At 30.5% G+C, this 20,325-nt stretch overlaps 2 protein-coding genes across 2 annotated transcripts; both read left to right on the forward strand.

The window, feature by feature from the left end:
* The first annotated feature begins 7,771 nt into the window (after nucleotides 1-7,771).
* On the forward strand, nucleotides 7,772-11,841 carry LOC114395787 (peroxidase 4-like). The gene is made up of 3 exons (XM_028357630.1): nucleotides 7,772-8,018; nucleotides 9,962-10,156; nucleotides 11,041-11,841. Exons 1-3 carry the CDS (start codon nucleotides 7,803-7,805, stop codon nucleotides 11,605-11,607), a joined length of 978 nt encoding a protein of 325 aa, XP_028213431.1. The 5' UTR covers nucleotides 7,772-7,802; the 3' UTR covers nucleotides 11,608-11,841.
* A 3,189-nt stretch (nucleotides 11,842-15,030) lies between these two features.
* LOC114395649 (cationic peroxidase 1-like) lies at nucleotides 15,031-17,660 on the forward strand. The gene is made up of 3 exons (XM_028357479.1): nucleotides 15,031-15,308; nucleotides 16,118-16,312; nucleotides 16,855-17,660. Exons 1-3 carry the CDS (start codon nucleotides 15,099-15,101, stop codon nucleotides 17,416-17,418), a joined length of 969 nt encoding a protein of 322 aa, XP_028213280.1. The 5' UTR covers nucleotides 15,031-15,098; the 3' UTR covers nucleotides 17,419-17,660.
* The last annotated feature ends 2,665 nt before the right edge of the window (nucleotides 17,661-20,325 follow it).

Here is a 20,325-nt window from a genome sequence, read left to right on the forward strand (position 1 = left end):
GTCCAACAAAAACATAGTAACCAATGGGGTGTTTGGTTTGATTGTTTTCTGTTTTCATTTTCACTGAAAACAAAAAATGGTGATGAAAATGTGTTTGGTTAGATTTTTGAAAACATTTTCATTGAAAATGAAAACAGGAAACAACCAGAAAATGAAAACAATAAAATCTCGTTTTTAGTTGAAAACAGGAACCTCATTTTGGGTAAAATGAAAATGCGATGGTAAGGAATGTAATTTTAAGTAAATCTAAAAATACAAAAAGACAAGAAGTCAATATATCATAAATTTTGAATATTTTTATCTCCTGAAAACAGAAAACAAGAAGTCAAACCAAACATGTTTTCAGAATTCTAATCTTTTGAAAATGAAAACAGTTTTCAGAAAATGAAAACAGAAAATGAAAATAGAAAATAAAAATGCAAATCAAACACCCCCCAAATGATCCAACACGCACAAAAAATATTGAACTAAAAGAAGAAGAAGAAGAAATGATATTAACACATGCATATCAATAAGGTGGATTCATGTCCAACAAAAATTAAGTTCACGTCCAACAATTAGAGAAAAAAGAAAAAGAAAAAAATGTTAAAATATTTTAAAGTTGAAAATGATATCATGTCTTTTATGGAGTTAAGAGGAAGAAGATGAGATTATTTTTGACATAAATTTTCATTAAAAGTCATGTGACCAACATGTATCTATTTTCTCTTAAATTATTAAACAATGTTTAGAAGGGAAGATGTCTGAGTGTAATATAAACTAAATAATTAAGGAGTTTTTTTATAGGGTATAAAAAAAGAGAGATATCAAATGTAATTTAAAAAAACACAAGTGAATATAATTTACTTTATATTATATCATATATTCTTTAGCATACAGTGACAAGCTTTACTTGGAGTATCCATAATAAAATTGTTTTTCAGGATGTTATTTTTTATTTCAAAGGTATTGAAACTTGATATAATGCATTGTTTTTTATTTTTTATTTTTTTTATTGGTGTATTAATTTTTAGTATATCTTTATTTATCCCTTTAATATAATATGGCATTGTAAGACTCCTGGAGTCCTGGATTTGAGTTAGACTGTTAGAGTACCCCTTGTATTATATTTATAAAAAAACTCAAAGTTTTATAGACATGAATGATAACGCATGAATGGGTCACACACTGTAAGGTAACAAATTAAGTATAAGGTCGCCTCAATGGATGGCAAGAGAAGAAAAGGAAAAGGGATCATAGATCCGAATTCTCAATTAACAATTTTAATAAAACTTATAAATTAATATTTATCAATAAAAAATGTAAAAAATTAAACCTTAATGTCACACATTGTTACCCTTATGCAAATGTAAGCAAAATAAATAAAATAAAACCTAGTTAGGTGGATAGAAGGCATTGAAAACCCCCAATATACAGAACATTGGGTTAATTAATTAGAAATTTCACGTGCATTAGCAATTCCGTATAGCTAGATTATGCATGATTGTATGTGACAATTATTAATTAATAGTGGCTACAAATATGGTTTTCATCAGCTTGCTGCTCGACTCTATTGTTTTGCTCAAAATTCAGTGAAGTATGTATCATAATTTTGTACGTATATGCGTCATGCACGCTAGCTCATGAGAAAGAGAAAGGTGTAGACACTACAACATAAACAATGAACCAATTGGTTCGCAAAATAAACAACCACTGGTTGCTATCACTTTGTTAATTTAGACTTCTTTTTCTGGTGAAGTGTAGTTATCTTTTCATTGAAGTCGAGACTCATTGAGTATCACTTTCATTTGATTTTCATGTGTAAACAATTCAGACAAAAAATATGAAAAAGTATCGAGAGACTCATTGAGCATCACTTTCATTTGATTTTTTATTTCTTAAAAAGGGAAACAAGAGAAGAAAAAAGGGCATTTGTCTCTATCTGTCAATATTATATCCTTAAAAAAGGAAACAAGAAGAAAAAGTGTACCTAGAAAGTAGAAATGAATTGAATTAGACATTTGATAAAAACAAGTTTGATTATTATTTCCTTGGCTGGTTAAAAGGTATTTTTTTTATTTTATTAATTACTTGAGCACAACTCATTTGCCATTTGAATTGAACCAAAATATGCTCAACAATTTTGTCTTTAATTTTTGCATATTTACAACGAAAAAAAACATTATAGAATAGAAGCTAGAAAAAACTAAATACAGGCGCGCATACACAAATATAAACACTCAAATAATTCATGAACTGAATATATGAAAAACTGAAGTATGAGTTATTTAACAAACAAGCAAAGATTAATATTTTAAATTAGTAGCTTTGTAAGCTCAACATGTTGAGCTATTAAGAAATCGAATCGGTAATAATAACTTGATACAAGAATAAGAAAACAATCACCATTCTAATTTAACAACTTAAGTTTCTGAAAATATTGATTCTTAACTTAACATGATACAAGAATTTTTACTGTCAAATAATTAGAATCCTTGCATTTCGGAAGATTCAACCTTTAACACTAGTTTTTTTGGGGTCAATCATCCGTAACACCTTAAATCATTGGACGTTGGCAAGTGCTATTTCCACTATCTCTTTTTAATAATCCACTCCCCTTTCAAATTTGTTTACCCAAAATACCCTCTTACCATAAAACATATTCGAAATTATTTACACTCCCCACTACATGATTTGATTAGGATTAGCATTTCTTTGCAACATCATTACAATTATTGCTGTAAATATACATGTGTATTCTCTCTTGGCAGTAGTTAAATAGTACTAAAAAATTATCATATCCTTTGTCATGCTGGGTACGTTTATGGTCCACGTCAGTGTCAGGAATAATGTTAAGCTGTTGGATATATAAAGGTTATATTTGGTGGTTTCAAATAGAAGGGAACATGGTTGAGTGTTTCTATGTAGAGAAATCATGATATGGTGGGGTGTACCTTGTAGATATTAGCAATTTGGTCTTCTCAGCAAGTGGTTAGGGATGATGAAATAACAAATGTCGATTCGAATAGTGGGGAGCAGTGTAAATAAATGACACAAGGATTTGCAAAGTTTAAGTCTTTGGGATTTGGTACTCGTTATTGGCACTTTAACGAATGATATGTAAGCAAAGTGTGGGTATAAGGGTGCTGGTGTGAAAATCAATATAATTCAGGATAAAATTCAAGGCCAGTGGGTACAGTTGTGCTTAATGGTTGGAGGAGCTACGAGACATTGAATTGTTGGGATTTATTGTTGCGTGTTACTATTAGTATTTATCTTTGGGTAAAATTTTGATTGGGAAGTATTTTTGACATTTTTCAAAGGAAACGTGTTGGATATTTCTTTTACAATAGTGATTTGATTTGATTTGTAATCGGAGAGGAAGATGAATAAATGAAAATTACTAATTAATATTACCTCACGAGGGGGTGATTACGACAAGCTGAAGTCAGATTCCAGGAAAGAGAGGAGTGTAAATAATGTCCAGAATCTACTTTCCCATAACAGGGTATTTTGTATGATCAAATTTGAAAGAGGAGTGTATTAACAAGAAGGAGAAGTGGAAATAAAAATTACCTTGGATGCTTTCTCTTTATACTTGTTTATGAGACAAAAGCCCATTAATTTATTAAGAGAAAGCCTTCCTAGCCTTGGCCCAATGTTCTACCAAGGCTAATTAATTATAGTAGGTTAGCTGTCCACTGAGATTTTACCAATGGGAATTGATATTGGTCTCTTCAAAATTACTTTTCATCCTTATCATCAATGTATAAATATCAAAATATGTTTTGCCTTCTATTCTCTAATATTAACACTTACTCTTTCTTATCTATAATGTCCATAACACAAACAAAACATAATTTTCTTGTATTACACAAATTATAACATAACAAAATCATAATTTTGTTGTGTTATAGAAATTGTGACACAATGAAATTTCGTTATACAATATTTTTGTACTCTCATCAGGATAATAAAAATGTATTTTTATTGTGCATTGTGAAAAATAGTATTTTTGAAATTTTCAAAAGATGATAGGACCAATAATAATTGTATTGGGGTCAATAACAAACCTCTAATTATCTTGTTCCGTCTCATTTGTTAAAGCCTCTACTTTAGTTCTTTCCTGTTGGTCTTTGAATCAGAGGGGATAGATCTAAAATTTTCTTATGTCAATTACTTAGATGTATTCTAAGAGTTGACATATATAGTAGTGCAAATGAAAACAATATAGCTATTACCAACTGATTTTTCTAAGTTCTAATAGTCATGCGTGCGGCCGTGGATATTAGTTAGTTAGTCCAAATTGATCTTGTCTCCTCTCTTACTCGTTCAAATTTCAACACTTTCTCTCACTCTATAATGAAAACACTTTTCATACTTAATTGTGTTTTCTAGCAACTTTTTTTTTTATCACTTTCAGTGAGGCTGGCTATAAGCTTTTTTCCTTAATTTGTAATGATGGTACCAATTTATATAATAATAATAATAATAATAATAATAATAATAATAATGCCAAAACTTCTTGGCAAAGCCAATTATAAACATTTCTGGGATTCACATAAAGGCATTGCTAGGTGTAAGACCTTAAGAGTTTCCCATCATGGGAAATGTATTTTCCACCATTAAATATCTTTATTTTATAATCTATGACTGCCTGTGTGTTTCTCTTGGTAAAACTAGTTGACCATCGTAGAAGCTAAACTTTAGTACTACAATACAAAAAAAAAATGAAGTGATTGCTTAATGGTGATCCATTGCAACTAGCAATAATTACAGTTGCCAGATAAGTTAGTCATGTAGATGTTTATCATTTTTCTCTCTCTCAAATTTAACAACTGAATTATTATAAACTCTTCTTTTAACAAACATGATGTATTTAAATTTTATGTTTTACTATGAACCTTTATTTAATAGTATTTACTATTAGTTTTTTTTTCCTGCCCGGGCCCCTTTAAATATTGATTCATGATTCGTCAGTGTGTGTAACCTAATTTTATTTCCCAATTAAACTTGTGGCCCTGTTTCTTATTTATTAGATAGAATGCAATGATAAGATGTGAGTGGAGCCAATTACTTGCCCACCAACTTTTCGTAAGATTAGCTATGTCGATTTAAATAATATATGTATGGTTAACTGTCACCTGAATGCATGGCTGAATCCACCTGGGTCATACCAAGAAAAACGAATTAACTGACATCAAGCAATTTTTTGTTTGCTTGAAATTGCAGAAAAAGTTATATGTACTAGCTAAGATCTTAGTATTTCACAGGATTATGTTGAAAGCATCAAATGTATTGCATTAGATTTAATGAGAAGGTAGATTTTGGACAGAATAATAAGCTTGCATTTAATAATACCGTTGACAATCTTTTGGGTAACATCAAGTTGTATGCTATCTATTTTATCTTATTTTTCTTGGGTCAAAAGCATACTCCCGTTGACCCCGAGCCAGAGCTCATGATTACCATGAACTCGATGCAGTTATAGGTAGAGCAATGAAATAATAAGATATATCAAATAAGATTCCTTTATCAATGTCTATAATGGAAAAATATGATTCCTAATGGCAACGTTTTGCAATATTTCTTTTTTGGACTCCGACTTTATTATATTTTTTTAATCACATTATTCAAGTTCCCACACCTCTAACATTTGTTTACATGGTAGAATCAGCGAACAAATTGCAAAATAATGAGGTAAACTGTTGTTAAAATTTAAGCTCAATTGCATTTTTCTCCAAAGTTTTATAATATATCGCATATTTTATCCTCATTTTTTTTTCAAAATTTGTCCCCTAATTTATAAAACATTACAAATTTTGCCCCACATTAAAAAATTGCCACGATTATAACATTCGTAGTGGTTTTTCATTTAAACCATTACAATTAAGACAATTTTGTGAATTTTATTCGTTAATTGTAGTGTTTTTTATATGAGGATTTTTTTTATATTTTATAAACTGGAGACAAAATTCGTGACATTTTAAAATTTTATGAGATAAATTTGTAATCAAGCTTGAAATTTCATTGTAAAAGGTATATTGATATAAACTGATATGCATATATGTTTATTATGAATTCACTTCATCATGGAATTTTTCCAAGAGACTTGATTAATTTATATTTTAATAATACACTTTTTTCCTGCGAGACAATTCTTCTTAACAAAGATAGGAATAATGAATGACTAAAATGTAATTTTTATTTTCATTTAATTCGCGATCCTTAATTTTGTGTTTCATTTAATTCCTAATTCTTAATTTTGGTTCTTATATTTTTTCTGCAACTTTAATTCAATTCTTAATGTTGCATATGTTTTTTTTTATAATTTTTTTAGTACAATGACATAACATATTCACTTAAAGTATTATAACAAATACTTAATCAATTAAAATATAAAAATAAATTTTACAAAATTAGGAATTTGATCAAAATTACAGATTTTATCATAGAAAGACCAGAATCACGTGAAAAAAACATAGAAAAATCCAAATTATGGATCAGAAATTTAAAAGAGACAAAAGTTACAATTTAATCTATAATGAATGGGTACGGAGATTAAACATGTAAACGTGTATAAGAATTAAAGTATTTCTTGTACTCCTTTAATAAAAAAACTATTGTTTATAAAATAAATGTTATTTATGAATCAAAATTAATAATTAATTATGTTACACCTATCTTATTTGTTTAGAAAATAAATTGAGGGAGTGACTGCTGAAATAAATATTTAATTTTATTATTTTATAAAGTCGAATAAAAATAATGTAAGAAAAATTATGCAAAGAAAAAAAATTATTACTCAACAGAAAATAATGGTTGTTTGATTACATGTGCAGATGTATATATACACTCCAACATCCCGCAGAAAGCTCAGGGTGGGAAGGAGTTCAAGAGTTACATGCTGAGTAAGTCTTAAAAAATATGCGTATAAATTAAATCTGTAGACGCAAAAGGGAAGTACCAAGCAACCAAATGATTAAGAAAGGAAAATTAAAAAAAAAACTGAGATCTACGTATCTAATTTAACTATTTATTTAATATGCTGCAATTGCAGTCGAGTGTTTTGAGCTTTATTTATTGGAAACGGCATGTTTACCTATTGTGTTATATATTTATCAGCACATATCATATTAATTTTAAATATTATTTAGGTGTTAGACAATGAATCATGCCCTCAACATGCTTGCATCTTAATATAGTGCACATAAAATTACTGAACATTAACAAGAAAAAACCTGTCTGGGTCATTGTTGCGAGCTCACTGCTATATAAAAATGTTTTGCATTGAATTCTTATATAAAACTTCAGGATATCGGATGCTCCTACTGTATTATAGCTAGGTTGTAATAAGGAAAACTTAATCATTTTTATGCTTAGCATTTATATGATTGAATAAAAGTTAGGGAAAATAACAAAAAGTTAGTAAAAGAAATAGTGCTCCAAAAGTTGTGAAAGTTGATTAATTAGTATCTTATTTAGGGCTTAAATATGTAATGTAAGTCCTCCTCTCTCTCTATATATATCTATGCAATATTACTAATTCACTATGCATTTATATGAACATATATATATATATATAAAATCTCTTGACTTTATTTAGTTTCTAGCCGACGTGTGGCAATGTTATGGACCACAATCCAGTTGTATTATGTACATGATGAACTAAAATATTATAATGTGAATAGTTTAAGCAAGTATAGTCAATAATCAATTAATTTTGCTCGATGGCTTATGGCTACTTCCTTTCTATATAAATCATATCCCTAGCCAAGGCAATAATAACTTACACAAAGCAGGGTAATAGCCAGCACAACACAATGGCTTCTAATATCCAAACTCTGCTTGTGCTTGTTCTGGCAACATTGGGAACATTTATGATCCCTTCCAATGCACAGCTTACTCCTAATTTCTATAAGAAAGTTTGTCCCCAGGCATTGCCAATCATAAGGTCTGTCGTTCACCGAGCAATTATTCGTGAACGACGCATTGGAGCCTCCTTGCTGCGTTTGCATTTCCATGACTGCTTTGTTAATGTAAGTTATTTGTGTGTGAAATGGTACATATGCATATGCTACTGTTCTTTTATACACACATATTGACAGTGATTTTTTTCATGTTTTCATACCATAAATTTAGACACAACTTGGTACTAATATTGTGGTCTACTTTCCTATATTACTTTGTTAAAATCAAAGCTGAAAACTTGTTACTAATTACTATATGCATGGCCAATTAAAGCTTCCTAGCTATATCAATTTATATTTATGGTTTAATCAATTAAAGTCTTTTAGTTTTACCAGCCAAAACCACATTATATATGTTGTAGCTTTTGCCTCTAGGTCACTATTGAGGTTGATATATGTTAATATCTCTAAATGATTTTTTTTACGGGTTTCTTAAACTTAAAGAACTAATTCTTATACAATTTCATTATTGGAGTGACAATTCTTATGTGAGAATTGTTTTTTATATAAACAACTGTTCTGATCTTAAGAATGTGAAACAATTATATTATATGACTTATAGTTCTTAGGAGCTGTGCTGTTGGTTCTGTCAAAAACAAAAAAAAACTGTACTATTGGAGAATTTTTTTATATTGAAATTCTTAAATCTCATGTCACAATGTCGAGTATACTAGAAGTGGCTAAGCAACTCCATCATAGATTCATAGTTGCACCATTGGAGATGCTCAAAAAGTTAAAATCCCTGCCTTCCACTTTTACAGTCAAAGTGCAATTTTATAACAAATTAAATAACCAATCCTGTATGTTAAACAACTTCATACCACGATTATTTTGGTTTGATTTCGAAACTTCCAAAATTTGTGGCTTGTAATAAAATAAAGATCAATTGAATTAGAATATACTTAACATGTGAAAATTTATACATTGTTATCTAATTATGGATTGATATATAATTATTTTTTGTTTATCATTTTGAAAATCACAAACAGTATAAAAATTTACGCATAGTATATGAAAGTTCAATTCATAAAAGAATTGCTTCAAAATGCTATGAACTGACAGCATGTTTGGGAATCATTAGCTAACTCATTTATTTTGCAGGGAAAAATTTGTTTATGGATGAAAATTATATTTATTATATTAAAATTTATTATGAATTACAATATTCGGTCTTTTGAAGTTAAGCAAATCTCAATTTTTAAGAAAAAATATTTTAACTCTATAAAAAAAATACCATTAATATATTATCATTCAAATTTTAACATCAAATTATTTTCAATATAATTCGAGATAAATTCATACCCTTTTATTGTAATTTGATTTGTCTTGAAATTAAGCGTACATGATTACACTAGGTTCTTAAAATAGACCGTTAAGTTTACAAAATGAATATTTATACACACTACAAATATTATTGTAGTAATGTTTAAATAAATTAACCTGTTTAATCCAAAAGACTTAATCAAAATCTTAAAACTTGACGTATTTAATTGTTTTGACTTTCTATTTGTCCCATTTTTTTCTTTATAATTATATCTAAATTAATAAGGTTTCGAGTAACAAAATTGAAGCCAGTTCAATTTTCACTACAGCTTCAAATTAATTAAAGGAAAATAGAAACAAAAAATAGAAAATAGAAAAAAGCGAGGATAATTAGATATATAATGGAGATAGGTGATATGAAGTGAAAGTAAAAAGTGTTATGGAAATATTTATAATGAATGGTTGTTTATGTATCATTACATATAAATCATAATTAAATTAAATTTCAATTTTCACTGATCAATATACGGTTAAACCTGAATTATTGTCAACCTCAATTACGTGTTGCAAAGTGATGAAATCATGTCCATCATAAAATAAAATAATCTAAACATCCATCAATTAAGAATTAACGGAAACATGCATCAACAGGCACACGAACATGCATGTCATTTTCTATTAGATAACATTATAATTTTCTTTTTTATAATATACTAATTTGGTGATTTGTTGAATCCTTGGGAGCACAGGGTTGTGATGGATCAGTTCTACTGGATGACACGCACAACTTCACTGGCGAGAAAACAGCCCTACCTAATCTGAATTCAATAAGAGGTTTGGAAGTGGTTGATGAGATTAAGGCAGCGGTTGACAAAGCTTGCAACCGTCCTGCTGTATCATGTGCAGATATCTTAGCTATAGCTGCTCGTGATTCTGTGGCCATAGTAAGTATTGATTATAATTAACCAAACTTTTCTTTCCAGCTAGGAATTCTTAATTTATTTGTTGGGATAAAGTCTTTAATTAAGTTATATATTTATATTATTGTTATTATTATCGACTTCTTAAATTAAAAAATAAATTTAATTAAAATACTCTCGGTTACACAAAAAGATTCATGGAATAAAAATTATCTTTTGGACACTCAAAGTAAGTCTGTAGACCAGAAATTATTACATGACAGGAATTATTAGGACAAGTTATTGAGTGTTATTATTCTATTTTTTTTAAATTAAAAAACTCAATTACATGTAATGTATAGATTGATTGGAATCATAAACGTGATGATTTATAACTTTGTAATAATTGCTCAGTTACACACCTAGAGACTTAAGAAAACATGATAGAAAATGATTAATATGATGTGATAAAAGGAGGAATAAAGAAAAATAAAAAGTATCAATGAAACATTTGTATTGTTTGACTGCGAAAGAATCAAGACTTTTATCACAAATATTGTGGTGTTACAAATAGGAATTTGTCACCTCTTTGTCTCTATATCATATTTTACTTATTATATCTATCACTCGTTTTTTATTTATTTTTTCGTATATGTAATTAGTATTGTATCCGCGAAATATTATATTACTAGTAAAACCAGAGTTTAGTTTAGAGTAATATTTTTTGAACATTTCATTTTTCAAACACCTCAAACTCTTTTTGTTTTCTTATCATATCATATTATTTATTATATTTATATACTTTTTTTTCTCAGTCACTAGGCATTGAGTAACATTTGGAGTGTACATGTAAAAACCATTTTTGGTTAGTTTATTCATTTCTTAAAGGGAACCCTAAACGTAGCACATTGTCTTCCTGTTAACAACAGTTAGGGGGTCCACACCTATGGTACGGCGTATTACTAGGCAGAAGAGACGCGAGAACAGCAAGCAAGGATGCTGCAAACGCCAATCTCCCTCCTCCATTTTTCAACTTCTCACAGCTTCTCTCCAACTTCAACTCTCACGGATTAGACCTCAAAGATCTTGTGGCACTCTCTGGTGGCCACACCATAGGGTTTGCAAGGTGCACTACCTTCAGGGACCGCATCTACAACGACACCATGGCCAACATAAACCCTACTTTTGCAGCCTCTTTGAGGAAAACATGCCCTAGAGTTGGCGGTGACAACAACTTGGCACCGTTGGATCCAACTCCTGCAACGGTTGACACTTCATACTTCAAGGAATTGCTGTGCAAAAAGGGTCTCCTTCATTCGGATCAAGAACTCTACAAGGGAAATGGCAGTGAAAGTGACAAGTTGGTGGAGCTTTATAGCAGGAACCCTTTTGCATTTGCTAGAGATTTCAAGGCTTCTATGATCAAGATGGGTAACATGAAGCCTCTCACAGGGAACAAAGGAGAGATCAGACGCAACTGCAGAAGAGTTAATTAATTAATGTTGTTGGGATGGACCACAATAAAGATTGAAAAATTAAGAGATTAAGAGTATTATTATTATATGTCAAGTGAATCAAGCCATGCTTGCCATGTATTATTTTTTAACTGTGTGTGATTGTTATTTTATATTTTCTTGTACTAAAATATTAATGTGTTAGGTTCAAATAATGTTGAACCAAAAGTTTCAAAAAGAAATCAGCTAAAGAATAAAGGTCACATGTTAATTAGACTGGCTGTGCAACAATTTGTACTTTTTGAATGCATGCACCAAGGCAATCACCGCAGGAATTTATAATTTTTGTTATTAAAATTTTAGCTACCAACGACAAAAACAAGGTTAGACTTCTCTAAAGTAAACACGAGTAAATTAAGTAAGTAGACAAAGTAACTAGATTTTTTAGTATCCAACAGAATTTTAAGGTATCTTAACAAACATCAAATCTTGAGCCCACGGTATGACACATATTTAGCTTATGACTTGGAATAAACATGAATAAATTTTAATTATTTTCTAATCCCCATGATCTTTGATTCTTTTATAAGACCTTAAGATATACTTATAATTTTGATTTTGATTCTTTGTGCCGACTAGTGACTAATCCTTAATACGGGGTCTCATCGAAATTAGCATACTTAAACTCTTATCCCGTGCATCTTTAAGGATGTGTTCTACAAGAATTCATAGTTGTGGTTTTGGTAATTCTTTGGACTGATTATGTGACATTTTTAATAGAGACTTAGTTGCATCTTAACTCCTTGCCCCTTTTTAAATATGAATGACAAGAACTAGGAGAACCTACAATAAGAGCCAGATCCAAAAAGAAAGAAATCCAACAGATCACAACAATTCTTGAAGTTGTAATTATGTTGAAGGACATTGAATCAAAATTATTTTAGTGCATGATTATTATTGAAGATCCATGAGCTAGAGGGTGTTAGTGATGACTTTCTTCCTTCTAGAACTAAATGAAGTTATATTTTTTTTATTTTCATTTTTTAGTATGTGACTAATTACCATGGTGTCTTTTCGTGTGCACCACTAGAAATTAAAGTCTTATATTCATAATTGCAATTACTAGGTGCATTTAGAATAATTAAAGACTGATTATGTCTGCATGTACACAAAATTACAATGGATCTAAGAAACTTGAATTTTTAGATAAATACTTGTGTGTTGTGAGAGTATTCTTTAGGTTTTAAACTGAATCCTGACCCATTCAAGGATTGTTTATCACCCTTGTATCATCTTCGTTTTATTAAGCGATCTTTGACTAGAACTGTATCATGATACAAGAATCAAACTCAATTCTTGTCACACGAATTTAATATGTGTTATTAATTAAGTTACAACTATTTGATTATTCCATCACATATAATTTGTTGTGTAAGTACACATAATATTAATAGTTGATTTTCTGATTAACGACTGAGATTTAATAGTTTATTTCCTAAGGTAAAATTAATAAATAATTATAAACTACTTAACTATGAATTAGTTACAAATAAGTTTATAAACTTGTTTCTCTCCTTATAATAGACTTAAAAATCTTTTCGTATCATATGCAATTGTACAGACTCCTTGATTAGGTCTTCCTCTCTAGCTAGTGCTTTCTTCTTCCCCCGATCTCTCCGTTATATATGGCTCCATTCATGTCCTTAATTTTAGGGCATACATTCAAAGTTAAAAAATATTTACTCGTCATTTTTTGCAGGGTATGTTGGCCTGCAACTTAAAATAAGGGAAAATTATATGTCTGTAATGCTGAGCGCGTAACGTTTATATATGTAACATTTTTAATTAAAGCATTATTACATCTGGTCAAGGTGAAAGAATACACAAAGAGAATAAGCTCTATTAATTATTTGGAATTGGTCTGGTCCCTTAGTAATTTGGATTATTTTCGTTGAAAAGTCATTTGGAATATACTATCACACTTAATTGATGGAGAATAGTGAAACGGAGATCATGATGCATGCCACACGCTCTCGGTATTTAATTATTAATTAAATTAACAATACCTACCCAATATTTTTGGTCATATCTCAATTATTGTTAGTGCTAAGCCATTACCATGGTCGCTTCGCTCCTCAACCTCCTTCAGCCTATTTGAAATTAATTTCTGATTTTCTTTTCCTTGGTTACTTGTATGACTCACTCTAGAGTAACGAACAAAGCATGTATTAGCAGACGGCTATGACGGAATTTTTGACGGGAGATGCAAGTTTTGACGGAATTTCCTACAGAAATTGAGATAAAAACCTAATTTATTTTGATTTAAGAATGAGTTGAATTGAAATAAAATAAATATTTATATATTTAGTCACTGTCCACCTATACAAATTAAATGGTGGTTGCTTAGAAACTATCATTAATTCAAGGTCAATGTAATAGCTTTACATTTTATATATTTATATTATTATATATTATGTATTTTTATAAATATGTAAGCATAGTTAACATTTTAAGAAATCATTATATAATTGAACTATTTTAGTTTTTCTTTTTGATAAATCCGCGTGGGGTCAGTTTGATTTGAGGTAAAAACTAAGTTAAAGAAAAATAATTATGAATTAATGAATACAATTACTCAATATATTCTTTTAAATGTTTGTCTTTTTTTTTTATAATGACAGTAATAAGATTTAAATTATGATCTCATATAAATTATTATAACCCTTTATTACTAGTTAGGCTGACTCTAATGAAACATTAGTAGTGCTGCACGGCTAGCTGCACCTCTTTAAATTAGTAGTACTGCACAAAATGAAAGTACAAGATACGATTTACTCTTAAATATTTTAACATTGCAGAATATAGGCCGAGTTTTTCGTTCCAATGTTTTCAACTATACTTGGTTACAACTTGTCAAATACGAACTTATTATATTCAGTTTTCTCAAGAAAAGTTGGTATTGACTTTTGGATACAATGCAATTTGTCTCATTGACCCATTATACACAGTATTTTATCAAACAAACATTTTCATTTTTCTTTTATTTCTTTATCTTTTTCGTAATTATATATGGCTCTCATTTTTCATTTTGTTTCGTAATAAATCCGTGTTTCAAAACTTCGGTATTAACATCCTTTATATTTTTATATACCCCGTATACCCCGAAAAGATTAGTCCAGTTTTTAGCACAAGATTCTTACAAATTTCTTCACTATTTTGTTTTGGCCAAACATACGACTTTTTCCCTTTTTAAGCTGGCATGCATTATGCACGGATAATTGCATGCAGTGCATGGATGTATGGCCTGTGGGGGCATATTTGAACATTTCTCGTACGCGGTTTACGTCAATTTGTTATTTAGCAAAACCAAGTTGGAACACAACGATATAATATATTACTATGTAGATAACTCAAACAAGTAAGCTACCTTAGCTAGTTGCTACTTCGAGTCTATATAAATCCTCCCCAACCAAGATAAACTCACACATCAATCTTTGCTTGTTAAGGTCCATCGAACCTAGTAAAACAAAGAAATGGCTTCTCATCATCTCCAATATCTTGTGCTTGCCATAGCCACACTTCTCACAATCTCTTCACATGCACAACTCACTCCTGATTTTTACAACAATGTTTGCCCTCAGGCACTGCCTATCATTAAGTCAGTTGTTCAACGAGCAATATTTCGTGAACGGCGCATTGGAGCATCTTTACTTCGTTTGCACTTCCATGACTGTTTTGTCAATGTGAGTTACATATCCCTGACATGCATGCTGTCATGAGAATTTTTCCTAACCAATATATTCATGCATGCAGTAATCTTTCCTACTACATTTAGTAATCCTCTTTACAAAATGTATAAAGTAGTGTAAAACAAAGTGATGTAAAATAAATATATAGTAGAAAAATGTTTGCAACACACGTTCCACTCTCTTATTGCATAAAATTTATTGAAAGTGAAAAAAATTGTGATACCACATCATATTTAATAATTTTTTTTATCTTGATTAATTTTATAATTTTTAATAAATTTTAACCTATTAAAAAGAATGTATTTAAAGAATTAATGTGTTAGAGAATATATTCCAAACACTCCCCTAAATATAATTTTAGAAAAGAACTTTATATATATATATATATATATCTCTTCAAATGGTAATCTTGTCCAGCTTTGTTTTCTAGATGTTGCTAATGCAAAAACCTTAATTTCATTCATTATAATTGTCTCTGACTTTTGTTTTCCTCCCTTATTGATAACCAAATTAAACTTATACTTCATTTTCAAGCCAAGTTGACTAGGCCAAGTTAATTGATTTCATTTACAGTTATTTTTCATTGTAAACATGAAATTTTTAGTTTAAACTTCGTACGCGGCAAAATGATAAACGAGGAAAGGTAGTCCAAGTCAGAACCCATATATAGCAGAAAGTTTAGTGAACTTTCCAATGGATGCAACCATTCATGATAAATTTAATAATTTAATGCATGCAACCATATTTATAATATATATTATTATGACCTGAAAGCAATTAATGTCTATGGCTGCAAATTATAGGGCTGTGATGGATCAATTCTGCTGGATGACACCCCCAACTTCACTGGGGAGAAGACTGCCCTTCCAAATATTAACTCAATAAGAGGTTTGGAGGTGGTTGATGAAATTAAAGCAGCCGTTGACAGAGCTTGCAAACGTCCCGTGGTATCATGTGCAGATATCTTAGCTGTAGCCGCTCGTGATTCTGTGTCCATAGTAAGTGTCATACTAATCTTAATTTTATTCTCACACTTCACGAAAAAATTGTGTTTCACTTCTCTTTAGCATGTATATATATATATATATATATATATATATAAGAAAGGTGTTTTAAAAAAAGAAGTGGTGTAAAAAAATAAGGAAAAATGATAGATATACATTACATTTTTTAGGTGAAAGAAAGAGAGAAACAAAGAATAAAAAATATAGTAAAGGAAAATACTAAACATACACTCTAAAAATGGGGTGTCTGAACGAAAAGAAGAAAAGGACATGAGCAAAAATAAAGTGAGAAAAATATAATAAATGTTGCGAGGATAAATGAAGAAAAAAAATAAGATAAAAATGAAATGAAAGAGTTGAAAAGTGAATGTATAATAATATTTTTATAATTGGCAATGCATGTGATATAATGATAAAGAAAGAAATACATAGAAAAATAAAATAAGATAAAGTAGAAGAAATTAACTGTATAAATATTATTGATGAAAAAAATAAATCCACCTTCAAAAAGTAACGAGTGTGGTTTTCTGTAACAGTTGGGAGGCTCACTCTACTGGTACAAAGTGTTACTAGGCAGAAGGGATTCAAGAACTGCTAGCAAAGATGCTGCAAACTCAAATCTTCCACCCCCATTTTTCAGCCTCTCTCAGCTACTTTCAAGTTTTCAGTCTCACGGCTTAGACCTCAAAGATCTCGTGGCTCTCTCTGGTGCACACACCATTGGATTCGCGCAATGCGCCACCTTTAGGAACAGGATCTACAATGACACCAACATAGACCCCAACTTTGCATCTTCTCTGCAGGGTACGTGCCCTAGAAGTGGTGGAGACAGCAATCTAGCACCGTTGGATCGTTTCTCTCCCTCAAGAGTTGACACTTCGTACTATACCTCTTTGCTGAGTAAAAAGGGTCTCCTTCATTCTGATCAAGAGCTCTTCAAAGGAGATGGTGGTGAGAGTGACACTTTGGTGAAGCTCTACAGCAGGAACCCTTTTGCTTTTGCTAGAGATTTTAAGGCTTCCATGATCAAGATGGGTAACATGAAGCCTCTTATTGGGAATGCTGGAGAGATCAGAGTCAATTGTAGAAGTGTCAACTAAATGCTTTTAAAGTGAAGCGTGGGGTTTCCATAATAATCATGTGATCTTCTGCTGGTTCAAAATTGTATTACAATTCATTTTTTTTATTAGAATGTTATTAAGTGAAGTTGCTGTATTGGATGTCATTTATTGTGGCACTTCTAAAAGTAATATTGAAGGTGCCACAATGTCAAGACTTTCAAGGTTTTATGATCGTAATTGTATCATTGTTATAAATGTAATAATTGTTTCTGATTGTATTAGTTGTATTTGTCCACAATTTTTTAGAATATAAAAAGTTGGGATGAAACCATACTATCGAAATTGTAGTATAACATAATTAATAATTAGTAATATGTGTGTCAAGTCAATATCTAGCTACAATGATTATCTTGGAAGTAACATTATGTTTGACTTTGGAGCAGAGAACCATGCTCAAAGTATATGACAGAAACCTTGATACGGAATCAAATCTTTATTAGTGTGTTTTGGTTTTCGTTTAGACTTTAGACTAACTTTCAAGTAATGTAAATTAAAAAACAATAACTAATTATTTTAGCTCTTTTTCAATAGAAAATCAAATACATTCTACTGTATGTCTTAATTTTAGTCTCTCCATTAAAAGTAACATATCATTAGAAAAAACAACTGAGAAAACAAATGTTATATTTAAAAAGAAAAAAATTATTAGAATTTCTTTTGAAGAAATTATATATATATATATATATAGATAAAGAAATAAGTGATTTTGAATTTTTAATCCCTTAATTAGGACAACTTTGAAATTTTTTGTTAGGCCAACGAATTAGCCTATCACTAAACTAAATGACGAATCAATATTGTTAATTTGTTTTCAATAATGATAATTTTTGAACAAAAAAATGCTAAACTCTTATTTTATATATTTTTTCATGAAAATTGAGCAAGTGTATTCATCTTGAATCCGTGGTGGAAAAATGATATTGTGTTTCGAAGTGACTAGGCTGTAATGGTGGTACTAAGAGGAAAGTCGTCTTAAAAAAAGAAAGAAAGAAAGAAAAGTCTTCGCCTGGCCTGCAAAAAAAAAAATGACTTTCAAGTTAATTTTTGTCTTCAACAAAAGCAAATGATATATTAAAACGGTACCAGCCAGTGGTACCAATAACTTTTAAAACCAAATAGGATGGTAACCGACAATATCCAAAACTGTTACCATATCCCACACACTCGATCGATCCCATGGTTATAAGTTATTAATGTCAGCGCAGAGACATAAATAAAACACAATCACCGATTGAGCTTGATCGATATCCGTCCAATAACCCTGCACTATAATAAATTACATTGCCATTAAAATTTCCTACAATATTCAGCACCTAATATTAATGTGTTACGAACTAAATTCACACTACCAAACTAAACTACCAAGTAAGATTATTCAATTTTTTTCTTGCCTTTATTTCATTGATAATGGGTATTTATAGTGATGTACATTATTGACACTTAGGTCATAACAGAAAAGGGGACAATAATAATAAAAAGGAATAACAGAATGCAATGACAAATAACATAATGCATAAAGTTGTCGGTAAGGATCTCTTCACAAGGTTGTAATCAATTGTACGTGTGGGCCTCATGTTGCTATCATTACAGCTGGTGTTGCTATCATTACCCACAGCTGGAAAAACCAACCTGTCCTCAAGGTTGGGCAATCAAAACAAAACTGAAACAAGAGTGAATTTAGAAAAAAAAAACGTGAGTGTTTGGGACTTGACAAAGATAACCCTGAGAGTTATCACATACGTGAAGGTGGAGAAGGTTGGGTTTGTGACCCGCATCGAGGGTTGTGAATGTAGAATGTTGGTAAATATTTGTGTTTTAATTTAAAATTTATAAATATATATTAATTATATTAATTCTATTTTATAAAATAATATTTATTTTAGATTTTTTTAAGATTTTGTTTTAATGAGTCAACTAGTTTGTTCCGTTTGTTGTGGCAATTGTAGGTTGATTTTCAACGGTCATATTTTGTTGTTACATAAATGCTTATATATATCTTTCTTACTCTCTAGAAACACAACAATGACAGAGCTACAGTCTTATTTCTTTCTCCCTAAAATTTTCTCTTTCTTTCCTATAAAAAACTTATTTCTTGAGAGAAAGAGCATGAGTGTTCAGAAGGTTCGATGATCTTTTCGCTGCACACGATCGGAATCAACGGGTTGTCGTATCTTGGGAGAGAAGGACAATCATAATTTCTTACCCGTACAGTGGGGGCGTTTTCTCTCTAAGGATAGTGTTTACCCGCTTCAACCGAGGCTATTTAATTCTTTCCCTTGATTTAATTTTTCCTTGTGCTTATTGTATGCTATAGTGCATTATTGTTTCATGTGCTATCAATTAAATTTGTTTTGTTACTACTATTTTATTATTTAATTTAAAACTCTGCATCTTCTTATTTATTTCTTTCATTTTTATTTTATTTTTCTAACGTGAGAGAAGTGGCTTTGTTGGTGGGCTTTGTTTAGGGGCCTGACAAAGATAACCTTGAGGGTTATCTCATACGTGAAGGTGGAGAAGGTTGGGTTTGTGACCTACACCGAGGGTTGTGAATGTAGAATGCATGGCCAAGACCTTGACGATTGTAACACCACGGTCAACGAAGCGCTGACAGTGGCTTCGGTGGTTGTGGTGGACATGGTGGTGGGTGTGGCGGCGGGCGTCAACGCCAGTGAGAGGCAGAGCAAGAGGCTGAGGGGCAAAAACGCGAACGGTGACAAGAATGGCGAGTCCAAGAAAGATCTTGACAGAGACAGAGAGATACCATGACCGCGAATGATCCTCTGGCCGTCACAGGAATGAGAGGGAGAGAAACTGAGAAAGAAGAGACGTTCCCACCAATCTATCATAATAAATTCAACAGGTAAATACTAACGAGTATTTCAA

Source organism: Glycine soja, chromosome 18 (assembly GCF_004193775.1).
Source record: "Glycine soja cultivar W05 chromosome 18, ASM419377v2, whole genome shotgun sequence".
Taxonomy (NCBI): domain Eukaryota; kingdom Viridiplantae; phylum Streptophyta; class Magnoliopsida; order Fabales; family Fabaceae; genus Glycine; species Glycine soja.